General features: G+C 38.5%; 1 protein-coding gene across 3 annotated transcripts in view; it reads left to right on the top strand.

The window, feature by feature from the left end:
* SPHKAP (SPHK1 interactor, AKAP domain containing) overlaps nt 1–17,126 on the top strand; it is a gene marked incomplete at both ends in the record, with an annotated part of 145,792 nt that overhangs the window by 104,295 nt on the left and 24,371 nt on the right. For all 3 annotated transcript variants that reach the window (XM_081242166.1, XM_081242165.1, XM_081242164.1), the window contains 4 exons: nt 1,097–1,156; nt 3,334–3,468; nt 7,335–7,590; nt 9,539–13,304. In XM_081242166.1, coding sequence (XP_081098292.1) covers nt 1,097–1,156; nt 3,334–3,468; nt 7,335–7,590; nt 9,539–13,304 — 4,217 coding nt within the window. The remainder of the gene's footprint in view (nt 1–1,096; nt 1,157–3,333; nt 3,469–7,334; nt 7,591–9,538; nt 13,305–17,126) is intronic.

The following is a 17,126-nucleotide window of genomic DNA, read 5'->3' as shown; positions in this document are numbered from 1 at the left end:
AACCATGACCTCAAATGACTAACTGAAATCAGAAGCCCCCATATGCTTTCAGGCACCCACTTAAGTCTAAACGTCTGAATAAATACCCAGATAATTAATGTTCTCTTCCAGTTTTGTATGATCAAATCGATGTTAGGAATAAAAACCTTTGAATGATTTTTAGTAAAATATTGTAAAACTTCATTTGCATGACCTCATTTAACATGAACCTTCCAAGACCTTATTTCTATCACTTTTCTTTCTCCAGGACTTTGCTGCAACCAGACTCTCTCCCTATTTCTTTACAGGGCATTGCACTTTCCTACCTCCAAATATTATTCATACTATCTGACCTCCCAGGGACATCAGTCTCTTTCCTTACCCACCAAAATCCTATTCATCTCTCAATAACGTATCTCGTCTCTTTGCAAATTTTCTTAAAATTTTCTTCTCACCGTTCCCATCTGAATGCCCACGGTGGTTTGTTTATTCTATGTGATGTGTTTAAATTGTACAATTCTTTTACTGTTGCTCTGAATTATTATTTAATCTTGTAGCTGTTGTTTTCACACTCTTACTTATTCAAACACTTATTTAAGATAGCTACAGAAGAGGCAAACTCTACAACAAGATGAAATACATTAAAATTAACTAAAAAAAAACAATGAGCCAGAGAAATCCATTGATTGTACATGACATGAAAAGTGGGTAGAGAAAGGGAGCAGGAAATAAGAGGGAAGAGGGAAATAGCAAGAAGTGTTTGTTGCAATTATAAACAGAGGTTGAGAGTATTGCAAGTCTTTTTCCTATTTCATGAGATTTGACAACACTTTATAAACCTGAAGATTTTCTTGGGACTGTTACACTGGTTCTGTACAAAGGGGCTTTGTTTTGTTTGTCAGGCCATGAAAGACAGAGGGCATTGGTGGGATCAGTTGGAACTATGAGTAGGAATTGGGTGCAAGATGACCAAAGGTAAGATGGCTGTTTCTAGGCCAGATCAACTACACAAAATATGTATGACTCTCTAATCATTTGCCCCAAACTAATTCCTGCTTTCTTCAAAAATGACTGTCATGTCTTTCATTTAATTGACAATATTTGCCCTCTTTCCCAGGTCTGCTTTGTGAACCTGGATGTGAACAAGGATGCATGCAGTTCAGAGCACCTGCAGCAGGTAGCACTGGGAACTGGGCTCTCTGGGAACTCACTTCAAGGGCTGGCTGTACTGATGAGAGAACTAAAATGACTCCACTTAAATGATGCTCACTTTGTAGGAGACTATTTAATTAGGTGGTTTCATCACAGCCCATCTCCCTGAGATCCCTTTCCTGTCACTTTCCTACACAACTTGCCCTCCTTATATTTGTGAAACTTGCTTTCCCCAGTAGACAGATGCTTTCTCCTGCCTGCCAGTGCCTCGGAGTGGCTTTTCTACTCTCCCCTTCTCCACTCTCAAACACTCTGTCTGTGATGACTTTTCCAAGGTTTTGGCAAAACCCGCTTGATACCAGCTAGCTCTTCCCTCTGCTTTGCTCCTTTCTGCTGCTTTCATCAAATGTTTTATATCTAACCTCAGTTTCCTAGCCCTACACTCATCTGGGACTCAAACGTTTTGCACTCTGCAGTAGCTAAATATTCCAAGCTCATCCAAGGTTGTAAGATCCTGATGTAAATCCTTGACAACATGCAACAACTTGAAGGCCCACTCAATCCTTCGGAACTAGAGCCTGTGTGTACAGTGGGAAGGATTCATTCCCAAAGCTGAAGATGGTTTGATTTCACTATTTGGTGTAACACTCTTTAATGCATAATAGCACACCATTTACCACTTGATTATCACCATATGGTAGACCTGCAGTTACACAGTTACTCCCACAATGTTCTTTTCTTGACAATGCTGCACCTGAAGTTTCTCCAGCTCAATTGCCTATACAGATTATTTATTATTGACTTCCACTGAGCTCCAAAATATCACTCATCTGTGTAGTACTGGAGAGATCTTCAAAAGAAATTGTACATATAATTTCATTTGATGGAATTATGGTGCAGAGTACATCAAAGAGAGAGCAGGAAGGACCAAAACAATTGACATCTTAAGAACAGTGTTTCCAAAGGGGATGGGAACCCAGCAAGATCCACCTCACACCAGAGGGCCCACATCACAAAGGGGATGGGAACCAGGCAGGAGTGACCTCACACCAGAGGACCCACATCACAAAGGGGATGGGAACCCAGCAGGATCCTCCTCACAACAGAGGGCTCATATCACAAAAAAAAAAAAAAAAAAAAAAAAAAAAAACCTGCGTTTCCATCAAACTTTATGACATAGAAAAGACGCATTATAACAACAGCATTTTTTCCTACTCATTTCTCTGATTAATGTGATCTTCATGGAAACAAAACTGTTTCAGCAGTGATCTTTGGGACAGCTATTATGGTATTTAAATATGCAAGTAGATTACAGATATTAATTTTTAAATATATGTGAAATGGAAATTTGGTAATATTATGAAAATAACATTTTTAGAATCTATAAAATGCATATGTAGATGTGTATTTCTAATTAATCTGTGCTGTGTATGAATCTCTTAGTATTCCCTGCTTGTGTTCTCAGGTTTTGATATTCTTTTGTTTGATATGTAAAAGAAACTTAAGTATATATGTCTACCACAATAAAAGGCTAAAGCAAAAAGAAAAAAAAGAACATTGTATTTAACGAACTTAGGTGTGATTTGAGACCGCCTTCTGCTATACCTACGGGTATACATAAACTGATTAAGCTACATAAAGGTGTTCAAGGAACTCATCTCATTTTCTCTGGATCTCAGGCTACTTATGTGTGGAAGGTGGTACAATAGTGGTACAATCCATATAGGGGTGTTGCAGTGATTGAAGATAGTAATGTAACATATGTACAGTCCTTAATATGATGACTTGTAATCAATACATACAGAAAAATCAATGTTAGTAATTATTTTATTATTAATATTATTATTGACTTTATTAGAACACATGGTTATTAGTTCATGGGTTTCATATTCAAGGATTTAAAGGAAAAAGTTCCCAAACTATCATGTGTAATTGTGGTGTCACAATAATCATTAAGTGTTTACTTTGGAAAACTTAGAAGTAAAAATGTTTAAACCTTTATGTTTAGGACATTTTCTATCCTCATCTAAACCTTATGCTTCAATTTTATATAATCTCTTCTAGTAATAATCTTAATAGATTAAGTAATCTATATTATGAATTGTTACTGAATATATTATTTTTGCAAGTAAAATAATTTTGGGGTAGTATTTTGGAAGTGAAAATAAAACATCTAAGCTAATAAAGATTCTTGTTCTACAGAAATTGGTCAATGTCTCACCAGATCTTCCAAAATTTATAAGCTCCATGAACGTCCAAAAGCCAAAAGAAAATGAAATTATCCTCCTCAGTGGGTTAACATCTGGAAATCTCCAGGCCGATTTTGAAGTTTCACAGGTAAGAAATATAAGCCCTTGATAACCTATTCACTAGTAATAAGTTATCTGTGGTCAGCTCTTGACACAAATCAGTACAAGGCCCAAATAGATGCTATACATAGACTCCCATAGCATAAGAATCAAAAATGTCCTTGTATACAAGAATAGGCTTTACTTGTATTTCTCTTAAATATTGCCCCTAGTAGCTTGACAGAGTTTCCCTTACATCAACTTTGACATATGTTATCTTCTCAAGTTTATGATGCTGAGTTGCACTTAAACTAAAGCAGACACACTAGGCATTGGTTGGTTAGCTTGGTTTTCTACAAGTCTACCGGATAATCAAAAACAGAATTGTCTTCTGTTTCAGGAACAATAGCAAAATTCTAATTCATACTTTGTGGTCCTAGAATCGCACAATTTCTTCTTTCTGGATACTATTTATTTCTTAGGATATATCAAACCAGCCAAGCTAATAAATATAGGATAGCAGCCCCAAAGATGGAAATGGAGTTTCCTAAGCCCAAAAATGAAGTTCCCAAAATAAAAGAATATTACTGAAAATAAAGTAGAATTTAAAATACTATTATTATCATTCAATCTACTAATGTTCATTATTATTAGATATACCATTATAACACAAGAAAACTTTAAATTGTTTAACCAATTTACAGAAAAACACATAAAAGATTTCTAAAGACATACTGTATAAAAGATCGCAAGTTTTCTCAAATAAGATATGTTGATAGTGATAGCTACAGTTTAAAATAATGAGCATTTGTTTTCCTCTAAATTGCTCTTCCTTGTGTTTTAGTTTTGCTGGAACGTTTTTAAATCTTCTTTTATTCTTTAATCCTTCAAAATATCAAAACATTCAGAGGTCCACCCACTATTTCTTGCTGCACTCCAGATACTTAATGAAAATCTACACACAGCCTGTTACAATTTGCTCATCAAGCCTAGAACAAAATTCTTCCCAGTCAATCTAATAACACATTTCCTTAGTGAGAAAATGAATTGTTTGAAAAGAGAATACAGAAACTGCTCTAAGTACCCTCTCTTTATACTAGGCAAAACCATGATAACCAAAAGCAATTTTCAAAGCTTAGTTTTAAGAGTGGTTTTGGCACCAGGCCTGTTAGTAAGGATTTCTAATTAAACTCTCCATGAGGAGACTTGGAAAGAACACAGGAATTGGAGTCCAGCAGACCTGGATTGCACTGCTGACTCTTCCACATTATATTTCTGTGATTTTGAAAGAATCAGTTAGCCTCTCTGTGCTTCTGATTTCTCATCTGTAACAGAGCAGTAGCACCAGCCACCTCATAGAAAATTGTTTGCATTAAAGGTCATAAGATATGCAGACACCTAGTAGACTATCATAAAAATTATATAATAATATCTGCCATTATTTTACAGGCTCTGTTGCTTGCCATCATTTACCTAAGACTCTCAGGATGTTTATTTACTTTCAAGAAGATTGAAAAGAAAATACATTTTCTTCCTAAGGGTACCACAGCGGTGTAACATTGAATGTTTAATAACAACCTTTCCCTAAGTCTGTCTTGAAGTATTATTTAACTGCTCATATTGTTTGTTAACATTTCTTTTGATTCCTACCCCATTTCACTTTGTTATTTATATTTAGTCTAAATGATATGAAATGACAATATGCAATAATTTTGACCTGCAAATCTGACAACTTCTTATGGTTCAACTTTATTTTTATTCATGTCGGATCTGCTGGGAGTATGTTATGCCCCATCCCCTAGAGTAATTATTTGATTCATGTTTGTACCTCCCAGCATACCTTGCATATAATAGGCACTCAGAAAGTATCTATCAAATTTCACTTTAGTATATTATGTCAGAATTCAGTGGAAAGAAAATTAATCAAGCCAGCTCTCATTACTCTATAGCAGTGGGTCCTCACCATTTAGGGGAGCACAGATCCTTCATGAATTTCATAAAAAGTATAGACCAATACTTCTCAAATGTTAATGCATGTTGGAATCACCAAAAGATTCCTTGAAAATGCAGATTCTGATTTAGGAGGTCTGGGTGGAGTCTGAGATTATACGTTTGTAACAAGCTCCCATGCGATGCTGAGGCTGCTAGTACACAACCCACACTTTGAAAAGCAAGATTATGGACCACCTTCCTTGAGAACAGACCTAATCACATAAGCACAGAGATAAATTCTATTTCTGAGCCCCCTAGGGATCCCTGGACCCTTAGAGAATTACTGAATTTTTCATTTTATAATCATCTGTCCTAGAATTACTCTAATTATAATATGCAATCAAAGAGATTGATAAATGATATTTATGTCAGAAAAAGATATACTCCAGAGATACAACATAAATGTCTATGTGTATGTGTTCCTCTGCATATACACATCTTCACCACTCACACACACACATACGTTCAGACTCAAGGATTCTAAAATGTCAAGTTAACTAGGATGAGACCTAAGTAACTCTAACCACAGTCAGCATGTTTTAAATAATCCCATTTAGACATAAAATATTCCCAAACATTTTGAATTCCATTTGAGATAAGTTTATTTTCCTTCCTTTTGTCCACTAACTGTTGTTTCCATTCAAATAATTTTCTCTTAAAAATTACTATAAATCAGCATATTGTTCCTCTTACAAAAATGTTTTCATTTTTGTAATGCAAAAGACATGTCTGTGATTTACTAGTAATCTGTGCGTGGGCATTTGAAAGGTTTTTTACTGTTATTCTAATGAATAACACTATGAAGAGTGAAAATGTGTAGCAGAGAATAGGGAGATGGTCTGTAACCCTGGAACTGAACATAATTAACAGGTCTCGGTGGGACACCAGCCAATGATTTGACCTCCTTCACTGCTGTCCCCATATGCCCATCCTTTAGAAAGAATTCGTTCACTTCCAGGGGATTTCTTTAAATCTCATTTTGGCCACTTCTTCAAATGAGCAATACAAATTATAAAGTTTAACTGTAATTGAGAAAATACTTGCTATCCATCTGAAATACTGACAGAGGTTGTACTGAATATCACCAAGGCAGAAAAAGATATTGATTGAGAACCTGGGATTCAATTTAATCAAGAAGTGTGTCCAAGACAGCCTTAACTTTCCCCTCAGTTTGTTTAAACTTTAGACAGCCTTCCTCCTGACTCCAGGCCCTAAACCTCCTTTTTCTCAGAACATTTACTTTAGAAAACTTATCATTATAAATTGTTTCTCTGCCCCATTGAGATGTAAATTGTTTTAAAAGCCTTTTGCCAGTTTTACAACGGAAGAATGTCTTTCTGAAGGACCTAGGACCCATCTCTTTGAAATGTAACCATCAGCGAAGCTAGTGTCCCTGTTTCTGTGGAAGGGTGGGGGCCTAACTTCTGTGGGCACTTTGCTCCAATTTGCAAGACTACTTCCAGCCATGAAGATACAAGAAAGTTTACTTTTCTTTACCAAAAACAGATGGATGTCAATCCTCCTATGCCAGCTCTTAAAAACCCAATTGCCTTTTGTTTCAGTGGAGTTGTGGTCCAACTCAGTTCTAGTCTCTCTCTCCTATTTTAATAACTTTGAATAAGGTCTTCAGTGCCTGGTAAATGTTGCCCAGGGCAATTTTTGCTTTGACAGGAGAGAGCAAAAATATGTGATATAATTAGTCTATTTTCCACTAAGTCAAACTTTCTCCTGGGTACCTTGTGTTCCCAAGCACTACTTGAATTTTTTTCAAGCAGTTCATCAATAAAAGCCCAGAAAATATTCCAAATATTTTAAAGGTCCCCATTCCTTCTAACAGGAGAGATTGATAGAAGAAGAAATGTCAGAGGGAATGGCTTTATATTTTCTCTTTTAACAAATGCCTTTTTCTCTCTCTGCTTTTAGTGTCCTTGGTTGTCAGATATCTGCTTGGTTCAGTGTGCAAGAGGGAACAGACCAAACAGTACCAATTGCATCATCTTTGAAATCAACAAATTTTTGATTGGTCTGGAACTGGTGCAGGAGCGGCAGCTCCACCTGGAAACAAACATCTTAAAAGTGGAGGATGACACAAACTGTTCCTTGTCTTCAATTGAAGAAGACTTTCTTACCGCATCCGAGCACTTGGAGGAGGAAAGTGATGTGGAAGAATATAGGAACGGTGAGAACTTTCCAATAAAACGAATGTGCATCCTGAAATTAGTCACGCTATAAAAATGTCTGGGTTAAATTTCAGAAAAGTTTCAGACCACATCAGTTTGGCTGACACATCACAACCTTCACTTAAGGAGTTTAAAGAGGGAGAGAGGATAAGAAAACACTAGTGAGGATGCTGACGGAGGTACTTTAACAGATTTAATGGTTAGATGACCCCATTCTCCCCAAAGATGCCTTAGGGATATTGAAGGAAATCTATGTGTTTTAAAACAAAATCCTCCTGCCTACCAAGAGATGGAGACTATCACTTGGAGGAAAGTTTAACGTCCCTAAGTTTTCCATTAAAGCCATGTATTAGTTGAAACTGAGTTAGATTGACCTGAATCCTAGCACTGCCTCTTTGAGGCTGTGAAACCTGGGGCCAGTTATCCAGTCTTTTTGGGCCCCAGTTTCCTTGTCCACAATTTGGGAGTATAGCAGTGCTCTTAGCACTATTATATTTAACTGTATGTTTGTTATATATATATTATTTAACCATACATATTTATTATATTTAACTATTATTTTTGTCAGCACAGAAGGAAATAACCCAGGAAAGTGCTTAGCTTTCATTTATTCATTCTTTTTTTTAATTGGAGTATAATTGCTTTACAATGTTGTGTTAGTTTCTGCTGTACAATGAAGTGAGTCAGCTATATGTATATATATGTCCCCTCCCTCTTGGACCTCCCTCCCACCCACCCCATCCCACCCTTCTAAGTCGTCACAGAGCACCGAACTGAGCTTCCTGTGCTTTATAGCATGTTCCCACTAGCTATCTATTTTACACATGGTAGTGTAATATGTCAATCCTAATCTCTCAATTTGTCCTACCCTCCTCTTCCCCTCCGTGTCCACAGATCCATTCTCTATGTCTACATCTGTAGCTCAGTGAACAATGGGTTACTCTTCCCCACAGAGGAAGGGATACCCCAGATGTTGTTGCCACTGTCCTTGGGACAAATCCTGTGCCAACTTTAGGATAACTCTTTCAACAAGGCCATGATTTAGGTGACCTGAACATCCTCCCTTCTGCTCCTGTACCCACTGGGAAGCTTCAAGACACAATTATCGGTGTTACTTTCTCCCTGAAACATGGTGACCAGCCCTCAGCTCCCAAATGCCCTCCCACACTCTAGCTAGCACTTGCATTTGTACCCCGCATTGAAAGCCATTTTGTTGAGTGGCAGTCCACAGTGAAACTCAAAAGACTTTTCGGATTCATTTTTCTTAAAGAAACATTCAAAATGCTATTTAAAAAAATAAAGATACCTGATTCTTTAAGGCATCTTTAGGAATTAAATGCTATTTTAGACTCATGGAAACCTGCTATCTAAAATGTAATAGCAGGTATATTATACAGCACTTAAAAGAAACAAGCTATTCATGAAAAGATAGGAAGGAAAATTAAATGCATATTAGTAAATGAAATAAGCCAATCTGAAAAGCCTGTATTCTGGAAAAAGCAAAAGTATGGATACAGTAAAAAAAGATCAGTGGTTGCCAGGAGTTTGGCAAGGGTGCAGATGGTAGTTGAAGGGATGAATTGGTGGAGCACAGAGGATTTTTTGGCCAGTAAAACTAGTACAACACCGTAATGATGAATATATGCCATTATACATCTCTAAACCCATAGAATGAAGAACACCAAGAATGAACCCTAAGGTAACTGTGGACCCTGGGTGATTCTGATGTGTTATTATGGGTTTTTCAATTGCAACAAATGTACAACTCTTGTGGGAGAAGTTCATAATAGAGAAATCTATACACATGTGGAGGCAGGGGATATATGAGAAATCTCTGTATATTGTCTCAATTTTAACCTAAAACTGCTCTTTAAAAAATGAAGTCTTAAAAAAGAAAATAAATAAATAAATAAAAAGTAATAGTGGCCCTCATTTTCTCTTCACTAGGTTATGAAAATATAAATGTCTCAGACAATGTTTTGGAAAATAAAAAGCCAAAGGAAGCCACTCAGGAGGAATGGAATTACAAAAAGGAAAAGTTACTTTATGCTTTGGAAGATAAATATGTTAGCAAATGTCATACACCATTGATTAAAACAGAAGGAACTCTGGGAAAAGTGGCAGAAGATACAAGTTTGCAGAGTCTAGATCCCTCAACCAAGCCATCAGAGTGGAAAGCTGAAGATGTGGGAAATGATAAGCCAAACACAAATTATTATTACTCAGAAAATTTTAAAGGTCAAGAGGGAAAATCACAGGCACTATGTATTCCAGGCAATGCTTATTTCTTAAGGATGGTTAAGAGAGATGGACCTTCTGCATGTGGTACTTTCTCTGAGCATGACAGCAGTTTAGACCCAGGAGACCATGAAGATGGCACAAACTCTATTCTTCCCATAAAAGATGGAGAAGCCACAACCGGGGAGTATGCTACGAATTTAGCAGAATCTGTGCTTCAAGATGCATTTATTCGATTATCTCAGTCTCAGCCTATGCTACTCCAGGAATCTGCAGTCAGTGTTTCTCTAGGAAGTGCACTGCTCCCCAGTGGCTGCTCCACAGAAGATATTGTGGTCCCTCGGTCTTGGAATGAACTCCCCAAAATTGTCATTGTTCAGAGTCCAGAAGGCAGCGTTGCTGGCCCTGAGCCAGGTATCTCCTCATGGCCCAAGACAGAAGTCTTACTTGAAACTTCAGGCATCCTCTCTGGAGAGAACTCCAGCAAACACCCCCAGAGTGCTCTAGAACTAGCATTAGCTTGTGCAGCCACTGTGATTGGAACCATTTCCAGTCCACAGGCCACAGAAAGATTCAGAATGGAGCAAGAATCCCTGGTTTCAAACCATCCACTGGGAGGAAATGAACCGGTGCAAACTCAGTCATCTCAAGTATTCAAGGAACACTCCATCAGCAAATATTCCTTTCCATCTGCTCTGTGTGGCATGACTCAGGTGGCAAGTGCTGTTGCTGTCTGTGGCCTGGGTGAAACAGGAGAGGTGAAGTGCCCTATGGCTTCAAGTGGTTTCTTGTCTGCAGCTGAGGTTTCTGCAGCAGTCCCCCCACTTTGTGGTTCAGTGACCGGGAAGAACATGGAGCTGGGGAATGAAGCCATTGCAGAGGCATTGCTCAAGGAGGCCACTCTGGTCTTAACAAGACCTAATGCGTACAGCAGCATTGGAGACCTCATGGAATCAATGAATAGGAGAATCACAGAAACTGTTTCAAAGCCTCAGACCTTGTGCTCAGAAAATGTCCTTGGGAATGAACTGGCACAGACCCTGTCTAATGTTATCCTGAAGCATTCCATTGATGAAGTTCACCAGAAAAATAAAATAATCGACCCCAGCGATGGCAGGCACTCATCTGAAACCCTGGACACCTTAATGGAAAGTACAAATCGGTTGCTCTTCAATGTGATATGCTTCACTTTCAAGAAGATGAGCCACCTTGTACAGCTTGGTGAATGTCCCACCATCCTTTCTAAGGAGACCATCCGATGGAGGGAAACAGAACTAGACTTCCAGCCAACTGATCAGGCCATGTGTCAAGCATGGACAAAAGCCACTGACTACTCCAGCAGCCATCCACTTAGCAATCTGCATAGCACCAGTCTTGTTATCAATGATCTTGTAGATGATGAGCATCCAAAGCAAGATAGCAAGAGCCCAGAGAAGCCAGGCCTCTTCCAGAACCCCACACTGCAATCTGAATTGTCCTGTATTCCCAGAGTGTCTGTTAAAACATCCCCCAAGGAAATATATCTGAAAGGAATGGTGGAAGAGGATACAAAAAACCCTCATCAACAATCCAGTCACAATGAGAATGAATGCAGAGCCCCTTCAGAGGGAGAAATGACACCAACAGTTGACAAGTACATCAGTTCCCAAGACGTTGAGGACAGCATCAATCGAAATGCTCAAGAAAAGTACAATGGTGCCTCACCTCTAAACAATGAAGTTCAAGTTAACCTGTCTTTGTTAGGGAATGATTTGCTGCTTCCTGCTCAATCCCTGCTACCGGCAAAAGACCCAGACATATACTGCATTGCAGACTTTGCAGAAGAATTAGCAGAGACCATTGTTTCCATGGCAACTGAAATAGCAGCGATTTGCCTTGACAACTCCAATGGAAAACAACCCTGGTTCTGTGCATGGAAAAGAGAGAATGAGTTTCTGGTTACCCCCAATGTATCCTGCCGATCCTTGAAGAGGAAGAAAGAGAGCCAGGCTGGTGGGGCCACTGTGAGGAAACACAAGCCACCGCGACTCAGCGAGATCAAGAGGAAAACAGATGAGCACCCGGAGCTTAAAGAGAAGCTGATGAACAGGGTTGTGGACGAGTCGATGAACCTTGAGGACATCCCAGATTCTGTAAATATTTTTGCAGACGAAGTGGCAGCCAAGATCATGAACCTCACAGAGTTCTGTATGGTGGACGGTGTCTGGCAAGCCCAGAGCTATCCTCGGAGTCGGTTACTCAGTGGAGACAGGTGGAACCGGCTGAAGACCTCCAGCTGTGAGAGCATTCCAGAGGAGGACTCTAACGCCAGGGTGTATGTGAATAGCCTGGGTTTAATGAGTACCCTAAGCCAGCCAGTTAGCAGGGCCAGCTCCATCTCCAAGCAGTCGAGCTGTGAGAGCATCACCGATGAGTTTTCCAGGTTCATGATGAACCAGATGGAAAATGAAGGAAGAGGCTTTGAGTTACTGCTGGATTACTACGCAGGCAAGAATGCCAGCAGTATTCTGAACTCAGCTATGCAACAGGCCTGCCGGAAAAATGACCACCTCAGTGTGAGGCCAAGCTGTCCCTCAAAGCAGTCCAGCACCGAGAGCATCACCGAGGAGTTCTATAGGTACATGTTGAGGGACATTGAACGAGAGAGCAAAGACGGCGCCTCCTCTGGACGAAGCAGCCAGGACTGGACGACTGGCTTGCTGTCGCCTTCTCTGCGATCCCCGGTGTGTTACAGACAGTCATCCATGCCCAACAGCAGATCCCTGGGCGCCAGGCTGACGGTGAACGTGCCTATCAAAGCCAACTCCTTAGATGGCTTTGCTCAAAACAGCCAGCAAGATTTCCTCAGCGTACAGCAGGTCAGTAGTGCTTCCTCATCGGGTCTCTGTAAATCTGACTCTTGCTTGTATCGGAGAGGTGGGGCCGACCAGATCACAAACATGTTAATTCACGAGACGTGGGCAAACTCAATCGAAGCCCTGATGCGGAAGAACAAAATTATAGTGGACGACACCCAGGCAGCTGATGCTGAGCCTGCTTCCGGTGGCTCTTCCTTGCAGGTGGAGAAGTGTGCAAGCAGATTGGCTTCGAGTAGAGTACAAAGTGGGCCAGCTCTACTTGTTCAGGAGTCTGTTGATTACCCGAGGAAAAACTCCATTACTGAAAGCAAACGTCCCCCAATGTCATCTCCAAGCAAAGCTGCGCCTCTTGCAAATCACAACAGTCTAGATTCTAGAAAGGAAACTCCCTCGTGCCAGGATGCTGTCCTAAGCCACACCAGGCAATCACTTTGCTCAAGGGAAGTGCCTTTAATTCAGATCGAAACAGATCAGAGAGAAGAATGTGTTGGAGAACCTGAACACGTCCTTTCCAAACGCAGCCCCCTAGAGGAAGCAGAAGAGTGTTTGAAAGAAGAAAAGGTCCCACATGTGGCGAGGGGTGGAGACACTACTGTGAGTTCCTGCCAAAACCCTAGGTGAGTCAATGACCTCTTAGACGAGATAAGGTGCATGGGATTGGAGTTTGCATCTTAATTAGTATTTATTCTAAATCTCAGGGACTTACTGATGCAAGAACTGAATTTCTGAGATAGTAATTGACCTCCCTGGGTTACTATGCACTTATAATAGAAAGATGGAAGGTGTTTGTTTAAAATCTCTAAAACGAGTTCGATTTATGTATATAACAGAAGAAATAAGGTATCATTCTCTCCATTACAATTAATCTCCCATAGAATGCTACCTTCTGAAATTAATTCATGGCAGTTTTCAAGCAAAATAAGAAAATTACATCAACTTGTCCATTTGAAGACAGTTAAATGTAAATAAATTTTAATATTGGAATCTGACATTAAATATTTTGGTATCATTTTTCTCCAGGGTCTCTCAAGTTTTTCTTTTTTGTCTTATTCTAAAGGTCTTTGCAAGGACACCATGTCCCACAGTGCTGGCCCTTTAGATGCATGATATACCATGGTAGCATAAGTACAAAACAACATCATCAGCCTTAGAAATTTGAGAGCTGAATCTTTTTCCAAAACATAAGGACTAAGTATTGAATACATTTTTCTTTGTGGAGCAATATAAAGAATTGTTATGGAACATGATCTCCACTAAATAACCTTGAAACCATCACTCTAAGCAATTTTGCTGATCTCTGCCTCAGTTTACTCACCTGTTGGGGGGGAATAATAGTAATAATTACATCATGAGAGGATTCTTAAGGTTTAAATAAAGAAATGTACACAAGCCCTTACCTCAGTGCCTAGGCCATTACAAACACTCAATAAATGTTTACTTTATGGTTGTGTTGTTTGGGGTTAAGGTATATAGTTGCCTTTATTCCAGGAGATCTTTTTCCCAAGAGAAAACTGTTATAAACAGTGTGAGAATTTTATTAAAACTACAGAATTCTCAGGATTTGCAAAAGGAGAAATTAGTTATATTTAGATCACATTTTCTAAGCTCAGAGTTGTTATCAGGGGATTTGACATCTCAAAATAGCTAAACATGGAACTCAATTCCCTGTGAAAGACTTCCTACCCTCTTATACACAAGAGGGAGGGAAATGATACAGGCACTCTTGATTGTTTGGAAGTGGGGAGGTGTCATGTCCTGAAGATATTTTTAGGCTATTCTCTGAGGGACATTTTCATAATTCTTACTAAAAACTTCATAAAATCTCAACATGATGAAATAAAACTCACATTCTTACTTTTTTACTTTTTTGTTATTTGAAACAGAATTCAGAATTCATCATGGCAGGCCCAAATAGAAATACCTATTGTATTTTAGGCTAGCACATTTATCCAGGTACCAAATTATATCAATTATAAAGAGCTTAAGGGTGAGTTAGGATAACCCAGTTCTTGATTTGGGGGCAAATATTATCCTACTGGTGAGTAGCAATGTGTTCTTAACTCAGCCACCTTCTCTGAGATTTTTGAAAAGCAATTACCTAACTTTTTGATAATTTGAGACCACAAGGTATAAATACCAAACAGAGAATTTTGAGCATTCACATGTTGCACTCACTGACCTAACATAACTTTTTTAGAAATATATTTTATATCGTGTATTCATTTATATTTGCTTCAAGAAAAATAATTATTCATCCAACAAATATTTGCATGCTCACCTGTGATACACACTGCCCTTGGGGCTGCAAGCACAGAAGAAAATAGAGATTTAGTATCTGTTTCCATGGCTCCTACACACCAGTGTGAGAGACAGACAAGATGCATGGAAAAACCCTTTGGAAAAAGTGTGTGATGTAGAGTGTGATAAGAGGGGAATAAAAAGAGTAATGTGGTAGAGAGTTACCTTTTGGGGGAAGTGGCCACTTAAGACAGGATGTTGGCATTTGAGACGAGACCTAAAGGAAGAGAGAAAGGGTGCCAACGAAATGAAGAATTGAATTGAAGGACTTGTATCTCTAGCATTATGGTGTTCTAGCTAGAAACTAGTCCACCCACCAGAAAAAGGACATGATAAGAAAACGTATCTTTCTGAGTAGAGCTCAGAGTAGAAGAGAAATTCCCCTGAGCATTTATAAACACAGCTTGCCTTAATGCATATTTGGGGTTCTAATTTGCACCATCTGCATGATGTAGGAAAGCACAAACTGGTAAATTACCTTAAAACAATCTTAGGTTAACAGCACTGTGAGACCTTGGCAGAGGCAAAAGTAAATCTCTTGATATTTAATCCCAAGTCTCAAAGGATCTTGATAGATGATGCCTATCAAATATAGACACAGAACTTCAAATTTCAAGATACACAGGAATCAAGGCACTATAAGCAAGACTCACAAATATCAAAGTAGAATTATCGCTAGCAAAGATCACAGATGTGGGGATGCTCAGATACAGAATATAACATATTTTAAATATTTGAAAAATTAAGGTATACAAAACAGGAGTGGGAAAAACTGCAATCAAAATAGAATGAGGTAGAGTTAAAAGTCAGTTAATTACTACAAGAGATAAGTATAATCATTGAAACTAAACATTGTTAGATATAAACATAATTGTTTAAAATTAGATTATTGGAATCAAAACTTTAATGGCATATCTGCAGAGAAAACTATAACAAAAGATAAATGTGAAAGGACTACTGTTTCCACCCATGATGGAGTAACTGAAGCTGAACTTGTTCTCCCTCTGTAAATAACTAGAAAAGTGGACAAAATATATGAAACAACTTTTGTCAGACATGTCACAACAAGCAGCATTCTGAGATAAGGAAAACAAACATGGTGATCTTTATAATAGTCCAACTTTCTGCCTGGATTCCCTTTTCAGACAGAAGTACAAAGAGGACAAATCTGAGCAGAACTCAGTGGCCACTCAGTTGAAGATTCAGAGATTGGAGGACACTATCAGAGAAAGAACTCCGGAAGTCTGTAGAGGGATCCCCTCGAGTCTGTTACCGAACCTTAAGCCATGCATGTATAGGTGAAACCCCATGAAGCTAGAAAGCTGTAAGTTAAACAATGCCACAAGCTCACACAGGACTAGGAAAAGTTTAGTTCCAACCAGCCACAGTGGAGAAACCATGTTAAACATATGCAGGATTTAGCAGAGGCCCTGAAAGAAATCATACTGTAGAATTAGGGCTAAACTATCCCTGAAAAATAAAAACTGATCTAAACTTGCCCTAACAAAACTTGAAGAGAAGCATTGAAGAATCAGGCTGAGCTGAAGCTAATTTAACCTACAATGAGTCCAATCGTCTTTAAAGAAAGACAACAAAATTCAGCACTCAACAATATAAATTTTCAGCCTAACGTCCATTTAAGCTGAAAGATGTTACACACTCAAAGAAGCAGAAAAATGTCACCCATAACTGAGACAATAATTATTCAATATAAATACATCTAGAAATTACAGAGATGATGAAATTAACCAACAAAGACTTTAAATAACTATTATAAATATGCTTCAAAATTTAAGGTACACATGATTATGAAAGTTGATGAAAATGATAAACTTATAAATCATGAAGTACAATGAACTCTAAGCAGAACAGACAAAAAGAAAACCACATCAGTGTACATCACAATCAAATTATTAAAAACCAGTGATAAAGGAATTGTCTTAAAAGCAGCCTAAGGAAGAAGAAACCTTACATACTGGAGAAAAAAATAAAAGTTGCAGATTTCTACTGCAAAAAATATAAACTAAAAGACAAACAATGACATATTTACTGTGCTGAAAGAAAAAAAAACTCCTAGTGTTTTTTACCTAGTAAAAAATAAAGGCTATTCATGAATAGGGAAGACTCAACATTGTCAAGAT

The sequence above is a fragment of the Mesoplodon bidens genome (genome assembly GCF_964165515.1).
Source record: "Mesoplodon bidens genome assembly, chromosome: 8".
Classification (NCBI taxonomy): domain Eukaryota; kingdom Metazoa; phylum Chordata; class Mammalia; order Artiodactyla; family Ziphiidae; genus Mesoplodon; species Mesoplodon bidens.
The sequence above is the reverse complement of the archived record's forward strand: the minus strand, read 5'-3'. Positions and strand labels throughout refer to the sequence as shown.